The sequence below is a fragment of the Panthera tigris genome, chromosome D4 (genome assembly GCF_018350195.1).
Source record: "Panthera tigris isolate Pti1 chromosome D4, P.tigris_Pti1_mat1.1, whole genome shotgun sequence".
Classification (NCBI taxonomy): domain Eukaryota; kingdom Metazoa; phylum Chordata; class Mammalia; order Carnivora; family Felidae; genus Panthera; species Panthera tigris.
The window spans coordinates 61,749,671-61,767,016 of record NC_056672.1 but is presented as its reverse complement, the minus strand read 5'-3'; the positions used below and the strand labels follow the sequence as shown (position 1 = coordinate 61,767,016).

Here is a 17,346-nt window from a genome sequence, read left to right as displayed (position 1 = left end):
AATTATGGTAATAAAACATTTAAGGCAAAGCCTAGCAAATACTTTGTGACTATAAATCTTGCTAACAGAAATAATACCCAATCACCTCTTCTGCCTGATAGTTTATTAGATTCTGGTCCTAAAATAAGACAATATAAGAAATATTAGAAGTTTATCCACTAATGTAACATGGCTATTCTTGTTTATTTTTGAGAGAGAGAGTGTTCATGCGTGCAAGCATGAGTTGGGGAGGGCGGGGAGAGAGACAGAGAGAATCCCAAGCAGCCTCCATGCTGTCAGCGCAGAGCCCAAGGCAGGGCTCGATCTCATGAATTGTCAGATCATGACCTGAGCTGAAATCAAGAGTCAGACACTTAACCAACTAAGCCACCCAGGTGCCCTTGCTATTCTTAAATGAGGGTGCTGAAGTGCTATGGGCTGAAGTGTCTAGAAATCACATCAGAGTATACCTGTAGGGGAACCTGAAGAAGGTATGCCTAGGAACTCAGGACAGCACTTAGTGATGTAGAGGGCTTTCTGCAGGAGGCAGGAAGATCACTTCTGAGGTTCACTCTAAATTTGAGTCTGTAAATAATTACCTAGTAGTGTGCTCTTCACCATTACATAATTAAAAACAAATTTTAATAGGCTTCATTCTTATTTGATAACCTTATTATCCTCAAACATGTTAAAAATGTTGGCTGTTCCCATTTCTGAACTTCTTTCCCCCATTTCTCGCCTCCAGCACCCTCCCTCTAAATTCTTAGTGTATTAACATCATCTGTCTTCTCATTCACTTTGTATGTATTTGAGTACTCACTGTATACAAATAGGGTGTCGTAGTAAATGGATCTGTGGTATACAAAATTGAATAAGGTGCAGTCTCTTTTTCAAGGTACTCAGTCTCCTGAAGGAGGTATGATAGCACAAGTAATCAGTGTGAATGATAATCTGTTAACACCCTCCAGAAAGTGCTCTGTGGGTTCAGAAGAGAAATGAATCACTGGGTTCTGGGATCATCAGGAAAGCCCCCATAGAAAAGATAGCTTTTGAATTAGGTCTTGAAAACTAGATAGACCTTCCTAGCTGTTCCAGGCAGGACATTGTAAGAAGAAACTGCACAAGGAAAGTATGGATGCAAGAGAATAAGGAGACACATTTTAGTAATTGCATGTACTATAGACCCCTTGCATTTTGGATTCAAAACTTCAGGATTTGTATTGTCCGTTTGTGAGTGACCATTGAAGGGTTTTCCTGAGCTACTGATTGTATTCCCTTGTGAAGAGCCTCATATATCAAGTCCGTGGGTGAGGTTAGTAATTGGTTCAGCAGCATTCGTATCTGCATCCATCTTTATTCTTTTCTCTTCATTATTTCCTTTTACTGTATATCGTGTGGGAAGACATTACATACTTATTAATAGTTTGGGATTTGTGAGGAGCTTGTTATAATTCCTTTCCATTGCCAAAGGTCTCCTGCTAATATGGTGACCATATAATTTATTGCCCAAACTGGGACCCACTTGAAAGGAATTGTGCTGTTAGTGATATTCCACAGCAACCAGGCATAAACTGGGTGTGTCTCAAGCAAGCGAGAGTATATGGCCAACTAGAACGTTCCTGTTAGTTGGAGGGTGGGATATGAATGGGGAGCAGTAGGATGTTACTTAGGAAAGCAAGTTGTGGATGGTCCTAAATGCCAGGTTCAAGGTTTAGGCTTTTATACTGTAAGCAGAGAAAAACCCTTGGAGGTTTTTTGTTTGTTTGGTTGGTTTTGTTCTTGTATTCTTTTTGGCAGAGGGTTTGATATATGCAAAGCAGCTTTTGGAAGGAGGAGTCTGGCCTCTGTGGGCAGGTTAGATTGAAGGGAAATGCTCGATTTAGGGAGTGCCATAGTATTCCCTTTAAGGATATATTTGAACAGTAGCCACTCAAATGGTCTTCATGTATAAGGAAAAATTGGTAATTTATATTTGCATAATTATGAACAGAGAAGCTTTAATAATTCACTTCCAATATGTGTTATGACTGATGTTAGCTCATACTTCTGAAGAAGATCCTGTGGGATTAGCGTCTTGTTCAGTTAATGTTTTCTCAAAAGAGGAACAGTACTGGGTTTAGCAGTGAGCGCTAGAACATTTTGTCTGCACTAGTGTTATGCATATATTTACCTTAATATTGTAACAATTAAAATTTTACTTAACACTGAGAGTGCTTAATAAAAATATCTTCACAAAATTTATTTCTAAAAAACTATCTTTTGTCATGTAACCAATCTTTTCTTGTATCTTGTTTCAACTTGATATCTAATCCAGAGAAGATTTTAATTTCCACTAGCATGTATCTCTCCTTTTTCTATCCCCACCCCATGGAATGGGTGAAAGTTTTGAGAAAGGAAATTTTTTTTTTTTTTAAGTTTATTTTACTTTTTAATTTATTTAATTTTGAGAGAGAGTGCAAGCAGGGAAGGGGCAGGGAGAAAGGGAGACAGAAGATCCAAAGCGGGCTCTGCACTGACAGCAGCTAGCCCAGTGAGGGGCTCACATTCACAAGCCGCAAGATCATGACCTGAGCCAAAGTCAGACGCTCGCTCTACTGAATCACCAAGGTACCCCGAAAAGGAAAGTTATTTTTTACCAGGAGAATCAGACAGCTATTCATGGAAGAGGAAGTCAGTCTTTGAAGGATTGATTCTGCAGTAGTGGAGAAGAGAACTTTCCAGGTAGAGGAAACTGTATGCAAAGAAGAGGAAGCAGAAAAATTGTGGGGTGTGCTTGGGGAAAAGCAACTGACTGCTGGGTGGCTTCAGAAATGCTATGGAAATAACAGCTGGCACACTGGCATCAGTAGCCAGTTACGTGGTCATGGAGGACACAGGGAAATTGAAGAAAAGGAATGCTTTTTTTATTCTTTTTTAAATCTTCTTTAATGTTTATTTTTGAGAGAGACAGAGTGCTGGTGGGGGAGGGGTAAAGGGGGCAGTAGACACAGATTCAAAAGCAGGCTCCACGCTCTGAGCTGTCCTGGGTGTGGGGCTCGAACTCACAAGCTGTGAGATCATGACCTGAGCTGAAGTTGGACACTTAACCAACTGAGCCACCCAGGTGCCCCAGGAAAGGAAAGCTTTTTAATTCCCAAGGATTTCTTAACTTTTAGAAACCTTTTTTTTTTTTTTTTTTTTTTTTTAAGTTTATTTATTTTGAGAGAAAGAGCACAAGTCGGTCAGAGAGATAGGAAGAGAGAGAGAATCTCAAGCAGGCTCCATGCTGTCAGCACAGAGCCGGGCATGGGGCTCTATCTCACCGTGAGATCCTGACCTGCGCTGAAATCAAGAGTCGGATGCTTAACCAACTGTGCCACCCAGACACCTCTTAAAAAACCTGCTAAGGGTAGAAAATACTCTTTACTTGTTGAAGAAGCTTCTATTTAAAGGTAGCCTATCACCCTTTTTTTTTTTTTTTTTTTTTGATGAATTAAGGTGCAATACCATTTTTTACCAATGGGCCTTTTATGTAATAAGATCATGTCACTAGACACATCTCAGAGTGAAATGTTTAATATTTGGTACTTATTGCATGTGGATGGAGTTATGCAGTGACTTCTAGATGATTGGAGATTCTTCTCTGTTGGCAAGAAAAAGAGGTAATGAACTGAAGAGAATGACCAACTTGTAAAATATTTCCTAAGTTTATGTCTGTGTATTTACATATGTTGTCTAAATATTTCATCATCAGAGGGTAATATTCTCCATGTATGTTAAGATCTTCCATATTCAAAATGTCTTTGTAGGTTTTTGCCGTTTCTTTGAAAGAAAATACATTTAAAAGTTTACTTCAAGTCTTAACTTTTAGATGAATGATTACCCTCCTCTCTTCCTGGTTTAGAGCCACTTGTCTTTATTTTACTTAAGCACTATAGAATTTAACACATGAAGATGTTTCCCTGGAAGAATTTTGTTTAGACTTAGGGCTGACATGAAAAGAAACAATTTGTCAGACTAGTGGAGCTTGCTAACAATTCAAATAAACAGGCTGTCTTTTCCTTTACACTGCATATTGATAAAAATGTTAATGATAAAACACCTCCTTTACACCCTACAGGGTGCAGAGATGATTGGGTCAGAGACTGTTTTCTTGCTTTGGGCCCTCTTAAACACAGCTGCTAGCTGAATGTGGTTTATCAGTTGCATGGTTATTGGTGCCATGTTTCTAAAGTAACAGGTATTTAATGCAGCCAGGTTGAGTGTTGCCTCGATTTTTTTATCATCTGGCATTTAAATACTTTTGCCATGTAAATATTTCAAAGTAGAAAGCAGTTAAATTTAGAATATACTTCTTTATAAACGTACTTTGATGGATAAGTAACTCTTCAAAAATGGGGTTAGTTAGATCATACAACTGAAGACTGTAATCTGTATTTAACATTTTTCTCCCCTCCTTACTACCACAATTTTGAGAGCTCCTGATGGTAGAGCATACCATGCCTTATGCATTTGTGCCCTTGGTACCTAGTAGATACTTCATAAATGTCAAGTTATTTAATGATGACTTTGATAAAGACCAACTTTGTTGCTTAATTGTATATTTTTGCTTCACCTTGAATTTTTCTTCAACACACAATTCACTCCAAAATCTTTTATCAGTATATCTGGATTTCTTAAACACAAAACAGGCTCAAATGGAGTTACTTATGCTAAGCCCCGTGCTACCAAACTAAGACTTAATTACAGTTTTAGCTCTCCCAGAAATGGAATTTTAAACCAGTCAGCCAAGAAATACCTGATCAGCACTAGTTAGGTAATATGCCTAATAGACTTCTGCCATCCCCAAAAGGAAAGTGACTTTCAATAACCAACCCACTTTTTTTTTTTTTTTTTTTTTTTTTTTTTTTTTGCCTAGTAAAACTTCCTTCTTCCCACTCCCTTTTTTTTTTTTTTAACTTTATTTTTGAGAGAGACAGAGAGAGTGAGGGGAGGAGCAGAGAAAGAGGGAGAATCTTAAGCAGGCCCCGTGCTGTCAGTGCAGAACCCAACGTGGGGCCCAATCTCACGAACCGTGAGATCACTCAACTGATTGAGGTACCCAGGCTCGCCTCCAGTTAACTTTTAAGGTGTTAAAAATGATGCAACTAGTTATATATGTCAAACATTCAGAGGTTTTAACTTACGTAGCTTACTTTTAGTAGAGTATAATTTATTGGTTGCTAGCAGAAATAGTAGTCCACTGTTGGCTACTCAATTTTGGTAACTTGAAAATAAGGCTAGTGCTGTTTGGCTTTTTCTAAGAAAATAATGAATGTACAGAGATATTTCAAATAATTAGCTGGGCTTGTTTGCATATCAGCATCAACATGGCTCTTTGTACCATTCAGAAATTGAATTGTTGGTGAAGTAAAAATTTTTCGAGTGGTAACTGTAGTGATTACTACAGCGTCTGTGAAATGGGTGGGCAGGGGAGTAGCCATCAGTGCCTTACCAGGACCCCTGACATTAGTTGTCTTCAATAGCTGTGGTTCAGTGAATGGATTTCCTTAAACACAAGGTGTATTAAAGGTGGAACGTAAAAATAAAATAGACTAAGTGTACTGCCTTTTAAACTAAGTGAACAGTTGCTAGTTTAAAGTTGAATCTTGTATTTATTTTGCAGATGGCAAGCTAATATTGTCTTTGATAAACTTGAAATTTGGTTTAATGTTTTGGAAGCAGAAAATTCTTACTCTCTTTTAATAGCCTGTCCCTTGACACATTGTTATCACCAGTATGTGAGATGAGGCAAGAAAGGCTTCTGGTTCACAACTTAAAAGTCTTTCTTGAATTCTTATCTTTATCATTTTGTTTTATCTTAGAAACATGGTAGGGATAGAGTCAGCAAACTTAGCTTTAGTTTGTATTCTTTCAAAATTGATAGTAAGCCAGTACATTTTTTTCTTGTTGCTCCGTAAAGTTCTTGAAATATTAATTTAAGAGAATGAAAAAATTCTTAATTTCTCCATTGTTTAGAAACAATTGCTTTTGTGTTTTTGGATGTATAGGAAGTCTTATTTATTTGATCAGTTTCTAGGCTTAAGAAGTTAGTACTTCCCCTGTTTCACTGATCTAGTGAAGGGTTAAAATAAAAATAAAGATAATAAAAATTAAAACCAATTGATGGATGATTTTGTAAATAACAAGTGGAACCAACTTTACGCATAAATTTTCTTTTTATTAGACTTTCTGCAATATTTACCTTTTGTGGAAACATTTATTAATTTCACATTTTTAAAATTTCCAGGTAACTTGGGTTTTTACTCCTGTAACAACTGAAATAACAAGTCTTGATACAGAAAATATAGATGACATTTTAAGTAAGTACCTTGATATTTTTAAAGTACACTTTTCTTCTTTATAAAGAGTTAGTTTATATACAAAAACAAAGTTAAATCCCAATTACTAGAACAGCTTGAGGAGCTGGCATTCTGATTATTTCCATGGTTTACTGAATTAACAAAACACTTTTGGTTTTGATTTTCAGTAAAATTTCTTAAAATGTGTATGTCTCCTTTATGTGTTACAAATAAACTTTAATCTCATTTTATTTCTTTGTCTTGTCATAAATGCCACCTTAACAATTCGTATTTTGCTAGAGCCTACTTAGATTAGAGGCCAGGAGTCTCCACTGTGCAGTACTAAAAGTTTGTGGTCTTAGGACACAGTCTAGACATCTTTTGTCTTTTTTAACTTTTGACTAATTCACTGACTCTGATATCTTTTATTGTCATTGCTCCAGTTAAGTGTTTTACTGACTGCTTGTTTGCTGACAGTGTGATTGTGGATACAATTAACTTGCAGGGAAAAGATTTCTGTTTTTAAAAGTAGTAGAGGGAAGGTGAACACATGGTTGATGGAAAAATCACAATTCAGGAGATTTAAGAAAATGTACAATGCATAAATGATTTCTACCTTCTTCTTTTTAAAAGCCCTCCACTGGTTTAAGCAGAACAAAACCAAAAATAATAAAAGTGAAAGAGTTATTCTTGAGCCTCATATGCTGTTTTGTGTCCTTGGAACTGGTTTTAAATGCTAAAATGTCTATTCCTACACTGTGGGATCTCTTTAGAGCAATGGTCTGTAACCTTTAGCATACATGAGTTACCTGGAGGACTTAATAATATCCGGACTGCTAGGCCTGGCTCCAAGTTTCTAATAGAAACTGCTAGACCCCACCTGAGAATTTGCATTTCTGTAAGTTTCTACATGCTGCAGGTGCTTCTGGTCCAGGGAGTGCAGTTTGTGAACCACTGCTTTAGATGAAGAAGCAAGTGGATAAAAAGTGCTTTGAAGGTAAAAAAGGAAGAAGAGAATTGAAACTTACAAAAAATTCTCCTTTCATTTTTCAAATTCTAGAATAACTTTTATTTTTGTGAGTGAGTGAATTTATCTAAGTTTCTCTGTAGTACGTTTAGTCTCCTGTCTTCACATCCTCATATGCAGATGATACTAAGTTATTTTGGCAACAGAGAAGAGCTGTTAAATGGATTGGAACTAGAACATGTACATGTTTTGCAACTTTATTGGTTGTAGATTTCTTGTTGCAACTAGGTGGGACATCTGAGCTGTACAAGAGCTTTACGCATAGCTTAGTTACACAGGTCTTTTCTGTGAAATAGAATTTTCTTGCAGAGTCACTTCTTGGTTTATTCATGTATATGGGAGATCAAAAACTAGATTGTTAAAGCTCAGATCATTCCACTTCACTTTTTTAAATGTTTATTTATTTTTGAGAGGGAGGGAGGGAGAGAGAGAGACAGACGAAGAGACAGAGAGACAGAGCACAAGTGGGGGAGGGGCAGAGAGAGAGGGGGATACAGAATCCAAAGCAGGCTCCAAGTTCTGAGCTGTCAGTACAGAGCCCGATGTGGGGCTCAAACCCACGAACTGTGAGATCATGACCTGAGCCGAAGTTGGCCACTTAACTGACTGAGTCACCCAGGTGCCCCTCCATTTCACTTTTAATGAGTTAGTGGCTTACTTGCCTGATTTGGGTTTGATTCTTCTTTTGCTTTATATTCATTCAGTGAAGGTATAAAGATGGAGAATATAGAGAAAAGGATCATGGATTCCCACAAATTATGTAACCTATCCATGACCCTGTGTGCGGGTTTCTTAATTGTTATTGTGTATTTTTAGTGGGCCTTTACATAAATGGGAAGAAGACCATGAGGAAAACCAAATCTTGGATTATGTCAGTTACAAAGACATAATTAACTTAGGTTGTTTGGTTTTGTTTTTCAATTTCAGACAATGCTGATGTTGCTTTAGTAAATTTTTATGCTGACTGGTAAGTAATAATTTTATTTTTGTTTTTTGCGGGGGGAGGGGTAATGAAGTTGCATCTTTTAGTTTTTTTCTTTCATCTTGCTACGCGTGTATTTTTCTTTGCTAGAAAGGGGTGATTGGGAAGCCTTTTTCATATGTGAGATAGTATTGCATGCACAAAGTCAATTAAGGTTCATTCACAAAGGGAACAGCTTAATTTGCTGATCGTTTGTATTTTAAGAGAAAAATATATCTGATTCCATTATCCCACATCTTAAAAGTAGTAGCAAAAACTCAAATCCCTCCCTCCTTTTCTCTCTTCCTCTCTTTCACACCCCGCCCCCCCAACACACACAGTACTGCAGTTCTGTATTTTTCCTGTAGAGCGGTGTTTGGAGGTGAGGGTGTGGGTGTGGCAAGTTTAGAAGGAAAAATCATGTTGACACTTTTTAAACATGTATCGTCTACTACTTCTAGGAAGCCTTTATTCTGCCCCCTGTCTAAATCAGATTCTTGTCTTTTGTGTTTACGTAGTACTGGACACCACTTTTTTTTTCTTGCTACATTATTTTTTTTTTTATATTTGTGCGCCAGGAAGAAACATTGAGGATGGAAATAATGTCTTACTCAGCATTCGTGGCATTTAAAACCAGGGCATACTATGTAGTAGATGTTAAAGAATATTTCAAGTGGGGAGCTTGAGCCAGAGAGGTTTGAAACACTCACATAATCTTTATTCCTAGACCATCTGCATTTTATTTGACCCTTTTACTCTTATTACTGCCTACTGGTTGCCACTGCCCTACTTGAGGCCACAGTCCAGTTTACCCAGATTCCTGTGACAGTCTCCTAATTTGTTTTCTGTGCCTCAGGTCCTACGTGTGTCCATTCTGTTCTCTAAAAAGTAAGCCAGAATGGTCTTTCCTAAAGTACACACTGAATAAGGTTACACTTCATCTTAAAACCCGTAAATGATGTTCCATTAACTCTAGGTCTAAAGTCCTTTACCTTGACCTAGAAAGCCCCCAATGACCTGCTCCCTTCCTACCTCTACATCTGTATATCTTGCCTCTCTCCACTCCCACATTCTGCACCTGTTATACTGAACGTCTTTCAGTTTCTGTAATATTCTATATTCTTTAGTCACTGGACCTTTAGTCATGGTATTTTTTCTGCCTAGATGGGTCACTCTTCTCTCATTTAATTTAAGTATTAATCATCTTTCGAGTCTTAGATTAAATGCCACTTTCTCCAGGTCACCTTCCTAGATCAATATTCCTACCCTTATCCCAACCCTTTTTTATGTCTTTCCATAATACTACATGCTCACCTCATTGGGAACACTTGTATGCTGTAGTTTATTTGGTGGCACCTACTACAGCCTTAGCTTTAAGTTACTGTATCTGTCTTTTCTCAGTATTCGTCCCCAGGCTCTCTGCATAATACTTAGCAGATAATAAGTACATAATAGATATTTACTGAGTGAATAACATATAGTGTAGTTATTTAAAGAACTTCAGTAAAATGTTGAAGATATACAGAGAAAATGCCATTTATAAAATGCATAACCAAGGTAGCATTTTCCAAGGTAAATTAGGATTGTTCACATGTAGCAAAAGCTGTAAAATTTGGTATACGATTATCTAGTCCAATCCACTTTAGCAATGAAACTGAGACCCAGAGGAGCAAAGTGTCTTCCCAGGGTTACCTGACAGAGTTGTGGCAGAGTTAAAACTAGAACGCAGTTCTCTTATTTGAGGTATTTTGTGTGTTGTAAGAAAGGGAAGCAAAACGTGCCATTGACCTTGTCCTAGAAACTGAATTGGAAATGTGGGCTAATTGCAGTTATTTGGGAAAACATATTACCCAAAGAATACCTTGAGTTGTTCATGAATTAGTACTCTTTATTCAATTGAAAAAAACTTGGGCAATTGGCCACAGGACATAGATTTATATTATATGGTCTCACAGGCTCCATTCTGAGTTCTGTCTGGAAGTTATTAATGTGGCACAGTTTAAGGAAGAATTCTCTAATAGAGCTGCCTAAAAATATGGATATGCCTCGGAGGGTAATGAACCATAGTAGGTCCCTGATGATGCTGTTTTGTGCCAGTCTTTTTATATACATTGTTTTTAATGCTAAGAACTACCTTGCAGGTAGGTATTATAATTTCCATTTTAGGTTGAGGAAATTGAGAAAGGTCATACGGCTAGTAAGTGGTGGAACTGGGATTTAAACTCAGGTATGTCTGACTCCAAAGCTTATTTTTCCCCCTACTAGGTCATACTAGTAAGTACCCCCAAATTGTCCCTGCAAGGACTCTTACCCATTCGGTTGGTTTGTAAAGGGTTGATTCAAGCACTAGATTGAAGATTGGATCCAGATGACCCGTAAGGCCTTTGTAATAGATCTGTTGCTTTTGTTATGTTACTTTTATAAATGTAACTTTCCATGTGAATTGGATACATGTGGATGAAGGTATAATATTGTTGATTGACTTTTATTTCATCCTTCCCTTCCACCTTCTGGTATTAAAATTGATCCTGTTTTAAGCATGAACCTGTGCTTAAATGCTTATTGGCCAGCAAACTGGACAGTCTGGAAAGAAGGAGCCCCTAATGTATGTCTTTTCCTTGCCCTTAAGCCAGGAGCCTGTCCAGTAATTGTTTACTAGGCCATATCCTAATTCTTCAAGAAACCATCTATCAGCCTTTGCCTCCCCTGCCCTCCAGCACCATATTTTCAGCAAACTATAAGAAACTACAAACTTGTGGACCTAGCCTTTCCAGTTCCTCCATTCTATCAATTTAATCATTTAACAGACATATTGAAATGCTTACTAGAATACATAGTCAAATAAGACACGGTCCCTGATGTCCACAGACCCCACCCACCTATCCCAGATGGGAGAGATTTAAGAATGCTAAAAGAGGAAAGAGCCACTTGAAAGCAAGAGATTGAAGATACAGATTGTGTCTCCTTGCTATATTCTAGGACATCTCCTTAGGAAGTCAGGTGAGTGGGCCAGAGGAGGTATCTACAGAAAGAAATAGGGAGGAGTATAAGAATTTGCATCCTTTTACAGGCTTTACCAGACTTGCATTGAATTGTAGTTCATATGTATGACCTAATCATGTGGATTAAAGAGTTCACAGGCTTCATTTAAGTAAATCTCTTAGTGGAAAAGGGCTCTGGAAGCAATAGTAATAGCAGTTATAGTTTTTTTGTTTTTTGTTTTTTGTTTTTTTTTTTGTTAACAAACACTTAATACCTTTTTCATACAAGAATAACTATTCTAACCCATCTGGCTGTGTGCTCATTTTGATTCTTCTTCTCTTTCTTATCAGGTCCCTTTAATAACCTATAGCATGTTTGTGAAGTAGTTGGCCTGATTAAGGGACAGTCAGAATTAGAAGAAACAAGTTTCTGAAATACTGTAGGGTTTGTGTCCCTTTGTAAAAGTAAGAACAAAACAAACGACAAAGGAAACATGAATAAGAAATCTTGTTTAGGAATTTAGCACTTTTGCTCCTGAACTTAATATATTTGTTTATAGACATGAAAGCCTATTTTAACCAGGGGTTAATTTTGAGGGTGAAGAGTTTAATATACACTATATATCCTTTCCATGCCACTTGTTTATCTAGTATGCTGACTTGCATATGAGATTTGATTGACCTAGTCAAGCGAATCAGTCTAGTATTTGAAATAAACTTACCATCTTAAGGATTTTGTATAGTAGTCTCAAAATATGTTCATTATTTAGAGAAAGCTAATTTCTTCTCTAAATGGCCAAGTCTTAATAGTTATAAGTCCAAGTGGATACATCTTAGAGGGCTTATATCAGACTTGTTTCTGGCCTCTTTGAGAGATCCTTAGCTGTGTGCTTCATTATAGTGGCCATTTTCTTAAGCTGCAGAACACCAAAATCTTTAAATTGGAATAGGCTTTGAGTTCAAACTTGTCTTCATCTTTAATGAATGACATTCAGGTCCATGACTAAATTAACTATGTGATTGTCTCAAAAGCTGTTTATTGTACATACACTAAATAACAGTAGATGATAACTGAAATAAGATTTTATTGCTTCTGCTTTTGTTTTAATTGGTATCCTTCTTTGTGCATAGGTGTCGTTTCAGCCAAATGTTGCATCCAATTTTTGAGGAAGCTTCTAATGTCATTAAGGAAGAATATCCAAATGAAAATCAAGTAGTGTTTGCCAGAGTTGATTGTGATCAGCACTGTAAGTACCTCAATAGGAATTCTGGAACAAATCGTCTCATTCCCTTCTCTACACACACACACCCACACACACACACACTCTCTCTCTCTCTCTCTCTCTCTCTCTCCTTTTTTAATGCTCAAAAAAAATGTTCTACTTTAGATGGAAGGTTCTAGTGACTTTGGTTAAATGTTAATATTTAATCTTTATGTACTTACAATACTAGTTTGTATTTTGCCTGAGAAGTAATTAATTTTTTAATTAAAATATAGTAGAATAAGCATATAGGTAGTAAGTTATAACCAGCAATGTTTTCTGCCAAAGTGAATACCAAAATAATTAATAAATAAAATTGAAATAAAGTTTTAGGAGAAAATGGATTTCTGTTAGTTTTAGAACCTACAAAAATACCATTTGTAGTCATTGCAAATAAAACTCTCAGATTTTTGTGTGTTTTTGTTATTTAAAAGGTTCCACTAAAATTGGCTGAGACTGTCTTCGAGGTGTAATTAACTGTAGTTATAGATTATAAATATTGAAAGTGTTGAGAAACTTAGGTTAGACTCACTTACAGTCCAGCGTCTTGCATTTCACTTCTCCCAACAGAGCATCCTCTGTAAAAGCCTCTTGGTTTTCTGTGTACACGACCAATCTTGCTAACTTGAGCTAGTGAGCCTGCAGTGGTGTTCCCTCCTTAGTGTGTCCAGCAGGTGTGAAGTTCTCTTCTCTCATAGTACTAGACTCACTGTGTTTGTAGCTCTGGTTCATTCTGTCTTAGTTGTCTCAACCGTTGCAGTGTCCGTTCTTCAAAGGCAGGAACTTTTTCTTTTCATGCTTTTTTTTTTTTTAATGTTTATTTTTGAGAGGGAGTGAGAGAGAAAGAGAGAGGAAGGAAGGAAGGAAGGAAGGAAGGAAGGAAGGAAGGAAGGAAGGGCATGTAAGCAGGGGTGGGGGGCAGAGAGAGAGGGAGACACAGAATCCCAAGCAGACTCTGCTGACAGTTAAGTGTCTGACTTTGGCTCATGTCATGATCTCACAGTTCATGAGTTCAGGCCCCACACTGAACTTGCTGCTGTCAGCCCAGAGCTCGCTTCAGATCCTCTGTCCCTGTCTCTGCCCCTCTCCCAATTGCGTTCTCTCAAAAATAAATGACACGTTAAAAAAAAAAAAAAAAGCTTGTTGCCTCGTGTTACTGGCAAGTTGGTCTGAGTACAGAACGCTCCGTTCTGCAAATTTCCTGTCATTTGCTCTTAGCCTGACAATTAGAATTTGTGTGTGTGTGTGCACTAACTTTTCATTTTACTGATGAGGAAATGGAAGTCAAGTGACTTACTCAGTATCATAGAGCTTAATGTCTAGTCAGGCCAGATTTAGAATCCAGATCTGACCAAATACTTTTACTGGTGGGGATTTACTGGTGGAGAAATGGCAAACGGCAAAGTATTTCAGTATTTTATAAACCATACCCCCAAATTTCTGTCTATTGAGATTCATAACTAGATAGGATGAAGGAAGCAGTAAAAGATTTTCAGTACAGGTGTGGACTGCATTTTCACACTGCTTTCTGGATCTTTCCTCCTACTTTTCGCTGACAGATATGATGTTTTTGGTAATGGGTTCTCATTTTAAATCTTTCTATTTTTTATGTATTTAATTAGACATTACAGTACAGACAGTTGTTCCTACTTTCACTGAATTTGGACCATAAAATCTGAACTTGTGTTTTTAAACTTAAAGTCATTGGGAAGAAAAATGAACTATTGTTGAACCATAAATATTATTTATTCTGTTTTTTAAACTAAGATTAACTTACTTTTGAGATAAACCTGACATTACTACTATTGATCAGGCTCTCTTTTTATGGGAGTAAACAGCCGTAATTCAGATGCTTCTTGATCTACCAGATAGAGCTACAAAGTCAATTTTTTACCAATGAAAGTTATATCTGAGACATTGTGTATTCTCTCTAAATATTTTATTTTTTCTGTGCAATTCTTCACTTTTTAAAAGTGATGTTATGAAATCCTTATTGATGATTTATTCACATTTTCCACTTTCTCTTTAGAGATTATAAGACAGACTGTGCCCTGGGTCACTTCTCATGCGCCAGCTATAACGTAGAGTTTCTGAACTGGAAGGACCTTAAGAATCCTGTGGTCTCGGGAGAAATGTCTGTTAGGTAGATTGTTCTTTGGTAGGATTGGTTTTGTTTTTAAGAGATTTATTCAGATATAATTAAGGTAAAATAAACTGCACAAGTTTAAATTATAAAATTTAATGTTTTGACACATGCATACACCTATGAAACCATCACCACAATCAAAATATCAGCATATCTGTCATTCCCCAAATTTTTCTTGTTTCCTTTTGTGGTGCCTTTCTTCCCCCATCAATCTCAGGGGACCATGCTTTTGTTAATAAGAGATTAGTTTGCATTTTCTGGATTATGTATAAGTGAGATCATACATTGTATTGTGTGTGTGTATGTGTTTGTATGTGTGTGTTGTTGTTGTTTTACTCAGCCTGGTTATTTTGAGATTGTTGCATTTATCATTCATTTTTATTACTGTTATTATTTTTTTATGTTTATTTTTTTTTTGAGAGAGAGAGCATGAGCAGGGGAGGGGCAGAGAGAGAGGGAGACACAGAATCCGAAGCAGGCTTCAGGCTCTGATCTGTCAGCACAGAGCCCGATGTGGGGCTCGAACCCACAAACTATGAGATCATGACCTGAGCCAAAGTCAGACACTTAACCAGCTGAGCCACCCAAGCGCCCCTGGAAGTTACAGATTTTGATGTCAAATTTATCTGTTTTTACATTTGTTGCCTGTGCTTTTGGGGCAATAGCTAAGAAATCATTGCAAACCCAGTGTTCTGGAACTCTTCTTCTACATTTATTTCCAAGAGTATTACAGTGTAGATTGTGTGATTAGGCCTTTATCAGTTTTGAGTTAATTTTTGTATAGAGTGTAAGGTAGGGATCCAATTTCATTTTTTTGCATGTGGACATCTAGTTTCCTAACACCATTTGTTGATGACCCTGTCCTTTCCCCACTGAATGATGTGGTACCCTTCATCAAAAAACATTTGACTGTATGTGTGAGGGTTTGTTTCTGGGCTCTCTGTTCCATCTGTCTATATATCTGTCTCTATACCAGTACCACACTTTTTTGATGACTGTAGCTTTATAATAAGTTTTGAAATCAGGAAGTGTGAGACTTCCAATAATGTTTGAGAGTATCTTTTGAAGGGTATATATTCTTTTTTTTTTTTTTTTTTAAGTTTATTTATTTTGAGAGAGCACAAATGGGGAGGAACAAAGAGAGAGGGAGGGAGAGAGAATCCCAAGCAGACTCTGTGATGTCTGTGCAGAGCCTGATGCAGGGCTCGAACTCACAAACTGTGAGATCATGATCTGAGTCAAAATCAAGAGTTGGATGCTTAACTGACTGAGCCACCCAGGTGCCCCTGAAGGGTATATATTCTTAATTTGATGAACTCCAATTTATCCATTTTAAAAATGGATTATACTTTTGAAGCTGTATCTAAGAAGTCTTTGTCTCACCCAGGATAACAAAGATTTTCTGGTATGTTTTCTTTCATAAATTTCATAGCATGAAGTTTTACATTTAGCTCTATGATCCATAGATCATACATTTCCTTTTAGCTCTGTGATCCAAATTTGGAGATAATTTTTACATGTGGCACAATGTGTGGGTTAGAGTTCATTTTTTTGCCTATAGTTATCAAGCTGTTGTGATATTATTTGATGAAAGGACTGTCCTTTCTTCATTGACTTTGCATCTTTGCCAAAATCAACTGACCATATATGTGTCAGTTTCTAGATTACTGTAGTTTTATAATAAGTCTTGAAGTCAGTAGTGTATAAATCTTCCAACTTTGTACTTTTTTTCAAAGTGGTTTTACTATTTTAGTTGCTGTGGATTTCTGTATGACTTTTAGAATCAGCTTGTTAATTTCTCACCAAAGTGAGGGGGAAACGTTGCCAAGATAATACAGAGAGTTCCCTGATAGTCCTTACCCACTTTACCCAAATGTTGACATATTACATTAAGATTAAGATTACATTTGTCAAAAGTAAGAAACTAACACTGGTGTATTACCATCAGTAAACTATAGACTTTATTCAGATTTTATCAGTTGTTTTACTCATGCTCTTTTTCTGTTCCAAGATTAAGGATATTGCATTTAGACCTCAGGTCTTCTTGACAGTTGATAATTTTGAGGAGCATTGGTTAGCTGTTTTGTAAAATATCCCTCATTTGGGTTTGTCTGGTGTTTTTTCTTAGGTCTCACACATCTTTATTTTTTGGTGCTATTATAAATGGCATTGATTTTTAAATTTTAATTTCTGATTGTTGCTAGAAATACAACTAATTTTTTGTGTATTGATCTTATAAACTGGTACTTAATAGTTCTAATGGGTTTTATGTAGATACAATAGGATTTTCTATTTAGACAATTATTGTATGTGACTAAAAGCAGTTTTACTTTATGTGGTCTGTATGTCCTTCCAGTATTCTTTCTAGCCAGGTGTACCTACTTGCTGCTTCAGGATTAATTTCTGTGAGGCAGAAGATCTCTAGAAAGCTTTTTTAGCAAAGGCAGAAGGTGACCTCAGAACGCAGCTATCATCCCGCCCACATATGTCTGATTCTCATTAATCACCTTCTGGCATCATGGCAGCCTACTCTGTCCTGCCCTCTGATACTTTAGTCTGTCTGCCTTGCTTCTGATGCACTGTGTCACCCAGACTTCCCAGCCGAAGTAAGAGTGTTATTTCTTGGAAAAGTTCCTGTAAAAAGTTTCTAGTCAAATTGCCGGAAAAAAA

The 17,346-nt window shown here is 36.9% G+C and overlaps 1 protein-coding gene across 3 annotated transcripts in view; it reads left to right on the top strand.

Annotated features, from left to right (window-relative positions):
• ERP44 (endoplasmic reticulum protein 44) overlaps positions 1-17,346 on the top strand; it is a 94,031-nt gene that overhangs the window by 30,832 nt on the left and 45,853 nt on the right. For all 3 annotated transcript variants that reach the window (XM_007089278.3, XM_042964754.1, XM_042964755.1), the window contains 3 exons: positions 6,248-6,320; positions 8,254-8,293; positions 12,400-12,515. In XM_007089278.3, coding sequence (XP_007089340.2) covers positions 6,248-6,320; positions 8,254-8,293; positions 12,400-12,515 — 229 coding nt within the window. The remainder of the gene's footprint in view (positions 1-6,247; positions 6,321-8,253; positions 8,294-12,399; positions 12,516-17,346) is intronic.